This window comes from Myotis lucifugus, unplaced genomic scaffold, assembly GCF_000147115.1.
Source record: "Myotis lucifugus unplaced genomic scaffold, Myoluc2.0 scaffold_5695, whole genome shotgun sequence".
NCBI classification, from domain to species: Eukaryota; Metazoa; Chordata; class Mammalia; order Chiroptera; family Vespertilionidae; genus Myotis; species Myotis lucifugus.
Window position 1 is genome coordinate 1 of NW_005876743.1, and position 7,954 is coordinate 7,954.

The 7,954-nt window shown below is 53.8% G+C and overlaps 1 protein-coding gene across 1 annotated transcript; it reads left to right on the plus strand.

Annotated features, from left to right (window-relative positions):
* The first annotated feature begins 574 nt into the window (after positions 1 to 574).
* On the plus strand, positions 575 to 5,422 carry LOC102440497 (PR domain zinc finger protein 15-like). The gene is made up of 5 exons (XM_006109087.2): positions 575 to 725; positions 1,492 to 1,593; positions 2,593 to 2,829; positions 3,672 to 3,807; positions 5,116 to 5,422. The coding sequence occupies exons 1-5, from the start codon at positions 575 to 577 to the stop codon at positions 5,420 to 5,422; spliced, it is 933 nt and encodes a 310-aa protein (XP_006109149.2).
* Positions 5,423 to 7,954: the final 2,532 nt, after the last annotated feature.

The window sequence follows — 7,954 nt, forward strand, 5'->3', positions numbered from 1 at the left end:
GCATGTACCTTGGTTGCGGGCACATCCCCAGCAGAAGGTGTGCAGGAGAGTAACTGATCGATGTTTCTCTCTCATCAAATGTTTCTAACTCTCTATCCCTCTCCCTTCCTCTCTGTAAAAAAAAAAAAAAAATTTTTAAAATATACATATATATATATATATATATATATATATATTTTAAAAATAATATGTCAGGACAGCCAGCATAAACTGGAAGGCAGGCTCACCCTAAGCAAGACTTTGAGTTGGGAAAAGAAGTAAGCAACTTAGGTACTCTAAAATTTTAGAAATACTTTTTATGGTTTTCTGTTTTGAGACAAATGGCAAGCAAGTATTTCTGGAAATGCATTGAAAGTTATTGCCTACTCTTACCTATTTGGTTAGTTGGATTCTTTATTTCCTTTCCTCCTGAGAGCACTTCCTGCTGAATGTTCATGTAGCCCTGGCAGCGCTGGTGACTCTCCCCTGGGGCCCGAGGTAACACCTCCTCTGTGTGCCAGGCCGTCGGTAAACTAGTGCCATAGCAGCTGCCCAGGCCACTGCGCTGCCTCTGCCGCCTTTTCCCCGATACTGAATGCACCAGCAGTCTCAACTCTGGGTAATGCAGTTAAGGGCCCAGGAGCTGCTGTGCGAGTGGCCCATGAGTGTCAACACAGGCTGTATAGTGTCAGGAGTGGACGTGGTGGTGATGGCTCATGGCCCCGGTCCAGCCCTGATGCAGCCAGGCAGGGTTAGAGAAACCAGGCCGGGCCAGAAGATCAGGGGATCAGGGCCCCAACATTGAGGTCCCACGAGAGCACCCGTAATTTTTTTAAAGGAGCTGCAGTTCCCCTCCTCGGAGCAGGGCCTCCCTCTGTCCTCCACGGAGCCTAGTCATCTTCTCCCTCCTTAGCCCCTGTGGTTCTGCAAGGAAGGACTGGAGGCACTGCCTGGACACAGCCACCTGCCCCGGGGGGCTGTTTAAATCCAAATTCAAATGAAGTGGATGTAAGACTTCAGTTCCTCTGGGACACGAGCACGCGTGGCCGCTGACCCAGACAGCAGGGTACAGAGTATTTCTATCGCTGCACCCAGTGGTGGACAGCGCTGGGCCGAGGCAGCAGCCACACCAGGCTCAGGGCACACTGCCTGGCTGTTTTGGGTCCCTTGTTGTGTGAGCAGATGAGAGACTGAGGAATTTGTTGTCTGTAGGATGCGTGTTTTTTCTTGAGGTTGTGTGAAGGATGGGCCTGGTCCCACTAGGCCGGCTTCTTGGAGGAAGACACGTTTCTGTGACTGGAGACAGACCCTGCATCAGGCGGCGGTGGCTCTCGGAGCGCCGTGTCCTCATGTGTGAAATGAGGACATTCCGAGAACAGAATGGAGCCTGGCCCATTGAAAGTGGTCCATGAGCGATCGCTGTTGTGTCACCTGTAGGACAGGTGCATTCTGCTGGGCTGGGCCTTCGTGGACAGATGAACCGCTGTGGGTCACCCTTTCTTTTTTTTGAAGCCGCAGGCCCCCCGGAAAGCAGCACCCCGGTGGAATCGGAGCCGAGCCAGTGGGTGTGTAAAGTGTGTTCCCCCCCCTTCCTGGAGCTGCAGCTCCTGAATGGTAAGGCGGGGGCGGGGGGGGGGGGGGCCAGGTTGTTGAGTCAGAGTTTAGAAAGCCCTCTGTTGAGGTCACTGTGTTTTGGGTTCTCTTGCACACCATCCCTTTTGGACAGCAAAACGCATGGCCATCGGAGGCTCCCTGGCTTCAGTGAGCCGTGTCACACAACATGGTGTTTGCTGTGTAATTTTCTTTTTCTCACTCGTTCCTGAGGGCACGCACCCAGCAGTGTCCCTCCATATGGGACAAATGAAGGCGTAACGGCCACTTTACACACAGCACTTGAGTCGACCCAGTGGAGCTTTACAACAGGAAGAATCAGTCCTGGGCCCCAGTGAGCACCCAGGTGCCTTCTGTCATCAGCGTGCGTTAGTCCCATCCTCCCATCCGCCCTCCCTCCTCCTTCCTGCTGGGGCCCTGCGGGCCAGCTGGTCTGTGCCGGACTCACCTTCACTGGGACTGTGGCCACTCTCGTCCAGCTTTCTTGTCCTGGGAGGCCTCTGAGGGCTTCTTCAGTTGAAAATAAAGCACAGTTTTTGTTCTTTTGCTTTATGCAGTGTTTTTAAAGACAGTTTATCGCAAATTGAATATTTCTCTTTTCCTCTTAGAGGTTACATTTTTAAGTAATCATGTTATGTATTTATTGTGGAAAAATTAGAAAATAGCAAATAAGCTTACAGACAAAAATCACAGTTGCCTGACTGTTACCATCGAGAGAGAACACGTGGGTGTGGCCTTCCACAGTCCTCTTCGCACGTACCTGTGGCGCAGGCTTTTATCTGTACAGAACTGCCCTGCTTTTATCACCTGACTGACTTTGAAATAGTCGTCTGTTTGGTGCGTGGGAATGCTTTCTTTTCAAAAGCAGTGGGAATACAGTTTACCTCTGCAGAGGGCGCACTATTAGCAAATAAAATTGAAAACAGAAACAAGCAGTGGGTGAGGGAGCGGACACTGACCGGCTCCCTCGCGCCCCTGTGCACCTGCCTCCCTCTCCTGCAGAGCATCTGTTGGGTCACTTGGAACAAACCAAAAGCCTCCCCCCGGCCGGCCAGCAGGAAGGGGCTCCCGAGAAGGAACCTGACGGGTCTCAGGGGGAGCCTCCCGCAGTCCCCAAGAGCGTCAGTGCCGCCAAAGAGCAGAAGAAAAAGCCTCGAAGGGGGAGAAAACCCAAAGCCTCGAAACCAGAACAGAAACCAGAACAGCCCCTGGTCATCATTGAAGACAAGGAGCCCGCAGGTGAGGGCTGGCCCTGGGGGCGGAGCCTGAAGGTGAGGGCTGGCCCTGGGGGCGGAGCCAGAAGGTGAGGGCTGGCCCTGGGGGCGGAGCCAGAAGGTGAGGGCTGGCCCTGGGGGCGGAGCCAGAAGGTGAGGGCTGGCCCTGGGGGCGGAGCCAGCAGGTGAGGGCTGGCCCTGGGGCAGAGCCCGCAGGGTGTGTTCTGTGGACCTGACAGGGCCTGAGGGGTTAGACTTCCTGCACAGTCCCTTCCCTAAACAGGCCAGGCCAGTGAAAGGGCAGGAGCCTCTTCAGTGATGGGTTCACTAGTGGTTAGTTGCATTAGGAAGGCATGTGGGAGGCAAGTGGGAGGACCAGTGCTAATTTTTGTGTGTGACCTTCCCGTGTTTCATTTGTGCAGAGGTTCAGACCTGGGTTCCTGTTACTATGGTTATGTCGTGTTTGACTCTTGTGCTTGCCGTTATCTGCTTCTGAACATACTCACGGTGGCTTGTCTAATAACAAAATTAATATTTCTAAGTCTCTGTCACCATAATTTAATACATTTTAAGATCCCAATATATATGAAAATGTTTTGGTTTGGGTTGGTATGCTGAGGGATTGAAATAGTGCTAGGACTGCCGTGGTTTTAAAAAAGCATCACAATTTATAACCTAGTTTTGAGTTATGAGTATCATTTTGATTTTCTGTATATACAGATAAATATGTAGGTTCTAAAACATTGCTAGTTTTCCTTTCTTTCCTTGTTAACCGTGTAAACCTGGCCCGGCTGTGTCCCCTGGGCGTGCCGTCTGTGTTCCGCCCCTGCCCAGCTGTGACGCGGCTGTCCCGTTCTTTCTGCCCAGAGCAAGTGGCCGAGATCATCACCGAGGTGCCACCGGACGAGCCCGTGCCTGCGGCGCCGGACGAGCACATCATGGAGCTGGTCTTGGGGAAGCTGGCCACCACCACCACCACCAGCGAGGCCGCTTCAGTGCCCAAGTGAGTCCTGCCCCAGCGCTCGGGGCAGGCAGCGAGGGGGCAGTGAAATCATGGGGGGGGAGGAGGGGGGAGGGCCTGACGAGTAGGGGCTTGCTTCTCATGGTGGAAGCGGATGAGTGAGTTTCTGAGCCAGCAGCAGGAGCACTCTGGACCCAGGAGCTTAGTGGGGCGTCCACTGTGAAAACAGTTTGAACAATATTTTTATTGTGGTAAAATAGACCTAACATGAAATTCACCATCATCATAATTGTTAAGAGTACAGGTCAGTGGTTTTAAATACATTCACATACATCCACCATCATCCATCTCCATAACTTCTTTATCTTCCTTGAACTGAAACTCCATATTATTAAATAATTATTCCTTACCCCCTCCCCCAGCCCCGTCTGTGAATCTGAACAGCCTAGGTGCCCGTGTAAGTGGGATCACACAGGATTGGTCCTTCTGTGACGGGCTTGCTCCGCTCGGCATGATGCTCTCCAGGCCCATCGAAGTGCAGCCTCGGTCAGAACGTCCTCCCTCTGCAGGCTGAGTGACAGTCGCTGTGGTGTGGGCCACACTGGCTTGTCCATTCCTGCTTCCGTGGCACTTGGGCTGCCTCCCCTCTTCCTGTTACGAATATTGCTGCTGTGATTAAAGCAGTTTTGTATTGGAATTTCTATAAATTGCTTTCCTTACTTTGTGTTTTCCTTTTTCTTTCAGTGAACAAGGAAAATGTTTGTATTTTGTTGTCATTCTTGGGAAATTATTGTCCTGAAGCTGAATAAGCTGGTGGCAGTTTTTTCTCCACTGGCTCTTTTTGGGGTTCCCCTTTCTGTTGTCAAAGTGCACCTGGTCCTTCGTAGGCTGGGAACCTGTGGAAATACTGAAACCAAAGGCATGTCAGAAATGCTGTTACCTGTTTATTTATTTACAGTCTATCTGAGTGCCCGGAGAGTTTCCATGGAAACAGTCAGAAACACACAAGCAGATGAGATTTTAAAAATCCGGTTCAGGGAGAATATAAAGCCGTAGAGGCCGGACCCCGTGAGGCGAGCTCAGGGACCTGGCTGCTCTAGTTGAAGCGCACATTGCGTGTGGCGCTTCCTGGTGGCCAGAGGTAAACACAGTGAGACGTGTGGCTGGTCCGCTCACGGTGCCTCTCCTCTGGGTCCCCCTGGCCCTGGGTGATGCCGAGCTTGGCTCCTTTCTCCCATCGAGCAGGGACGATTTGTGAAGACCCTTTCCAAGATGACTGTAACCTTGAACTCTTTCCCCCCCTTGAACTCAGTCTCCCACCTGTCTTCCCGTTCCCTGTCCACCTGGCAGGTTCCCGCATCATCAGAGCGGCAGCATCACCCTCAAGAGGAGTCTGATTCTCTCCACCCGGCACGGCATCCGGCGGAAGCTGGTCCGGCAGCTGGGGGAGCACCGGCGGGTGTACCAGTGCGGCACCTGCAGCAAGGTCTTCCAGAACAGCAGCAACCTGAGCCGGCACGTGCGCTCGCACGGTGAGTCCCAGCCTCTCCTGTGGCGGCGTGGCCCAGGGGCTGCCCGCCCCGCGTGGAGGGCCAGGACGCGCATGTCTCTGGTCGTGCTACAGTCGTGGATCAGCTTGTTCTTGTTGGCGTCGTAGGTGACAAGCTTTTCAAGTGTGAGGAGTGTGCGAAGCTGTTCAGCCGAAAGGAGAGTCTAAAGCAGCATGTCTCCTACAAGCACAGCAGGAACGAGGTGGGTGCAGCCACGGTTGTCCTCCCAGCTACGGGAGAAGCAGGCCACGGACCAAACAGTCCGATGGGGAGAGAAGTTAGAGTCAGGGGAGAGGAGAGAACCACAGCGGCCAAGCCCGGCGGTTCTGGACACATCCAGGTGGCCTGGCCTGGCGGGAGCAGGTGGCCCTTGGGGCTGTGCAGGTGCCTGAGTATGGGGTGCTCTTTCTAGGGCAATGGGGCGGGAAGAGTGAACATTCTTCATGTTCCTAAGCTGAGTAGGAGAGTAGTACAGAAACGTCGTAAACCACACACACGGAAGTTGCTAGAATGTTTCCTCAGGGAGCTCGTTCTGCTTGAGCCTCCCCTGGGCTCCTCCTCTCACTGACACCCTGCCCTCTGCCCAGGTGGACAGCGAGTACAGGTACCGGTGTGGTACCTGTGAGAAGACCTTCCGCATCGAGAGCGCGCTGGAATTTCACAACTGCAGGACAGGTGAGCGGGCCCGGCCAGCGTCGATTCCCAGGGGACGGGGTGGGAAATGGGGAACGTCAGAGGGGGTAAAGGTAGGGTTAACAAATAACCCCACCACGCATTTTGCTTCCGAGCAGTCATTAGCTGGTCTAGAGACAGACGGAGACATCCCGGGTCTAAAGGAACTTATGTTCCCACTTCCTGTTACACATGCCCCCCATTTGAGTTCCCACACATGCCACCCTCGCCGAGTGTGGCGGGCAGCGGTGTCGGGTTTGTGCTAGGACCATGTGAGAAGGAGTGGGTGGGTGGGGTGGTGCCTGTAGGGGTGTGTCTCTCACTTGTCGGAAGGGGCTTCCGGAACCATTAGCCTCCCTTCTACATGGAGCTGCCAGTGTCCAGACCATGTTGTTCTGAGTCCACTTCTGTCCACCAATCTCCAAAAGTGACAGGAACCTCATTTCCTCATGCTGCCACGAGCCCGTGCCGAGGGGGCCTCCCTGGGTCTGGGCAAGCATGCTGGGCACTGTGTGTGGGCAAGCTGGCAGCTGGCAAGCACGCGTGCTGCAGACATCCTCGTGGACAGCAGGAGGCAGTGGCTTAGGAGCCCAGCCCCTGGAGAAAGCCCCGCCCTGTCCCCACTGCTCCTCCTGTGCACCGGGGTGACTTGCCTTCTCCCTCTCTCCAGGAACCCTAGCTCACCCGGGAGAGGGGGGGACCAGTGGCAGTCGGCTTAGCGACCTACCAGGTTAGCCTTTGATACCGACCCTTTCCTGTTGGCCCTCTGTGTGCGTCACTGTATCTCTGTGCGGGTTCTTGGTCAGGTGGGTCTCCGGGGAGCCTTAACCGGCTTAGCTAAGTCTCCACGGTCCCTCCCTCTGCAGCCAGCGCCTGCCCGGAAGCGCCCGCTGTAACCCTTGCTTGGCTCATGTGTTTGTTTGTTTGTCGTGTTGGAGGGTCCTGTCTGGAACCTGGCATGTCTCGCCCATGGCACTTGCTCCCATGGCGGGACTGTTCTGAGTGGCAGACGAGCCCTGTTTCACCTGAGCTCCAGCTGCTCCGCAGCATCTGAGTCTGTGGCTTTAAGTGGCCTTGGCAGCTTTTGGACAAACTTCCTGTGTGCTGCACACCTGCATCATGAGCCCTGCACCCAGGTGCTCCCCAGATCTGGGGCGGGTCCCCCAGCAGTCTCCATGCTGCACCAGCTGTCAGCCGGCCTTAGCCTGGGCTGTTCTGAGTCGGACTACGCCCGTGTGGCCACTGGCAGGTCTGCGTGCCTGCAGGAATGGGGCGGGCTGTCAGGGTGTCAGGAGCATGAGTGGCACCTGTGCAGTGTTTGGTGCGTGACTCAGGGTCCAGGAAGAGGAGGTGTCCTCTGTAGCTGTCTCTCTGGACACAGGTGAAGCAGAAAGTAACAGAAGTCAGAGCCCCAGGTGTTACTCGTGGGTCAAAGTTCTGACAAAGCAGACCTTTCCTTCGTCATGTGGAAGTAACAGCAGCAGCTGAAATGCACCTTCTCTTTTCCCAAGATGCTCTTTCAAAGGGTAAAAGTTTTGGATGGAAAATAAAGGATAAGCGTGGATATGAGCTCATTTGCAAAATGCAGTACAGTGGGGCCTTGACTTACGAGTTTAATTCGTTTCGAGACCGAGCTCGTTAAGGCGCTCGTTAACTCAAATTACTCTATCAACTCAATGCAAAAAATCGTTGGAGAGACAGTTGGTATCTCAAAACATTCGTTAGTCGGAACACTTGTAAGTCAAGGCCCCACTGTATTTGCATACTGTTATGTTTTTTTACTTATTCACAAAAGAAAATGTGTGTCTTCCATAGACCATTAAGCCAAGAATTTGTCCAATGTGAGGGAGAAGCTTTGAAACGTATAGTCTGCTGGGTTTTCTCATTTTTCCACTCAGCAGGGCCGGCCCTGGGTGTGACAGGTGTTGGTGTAACTCTTCTGAGTGGTCCCTGAACTGCCCTTGACC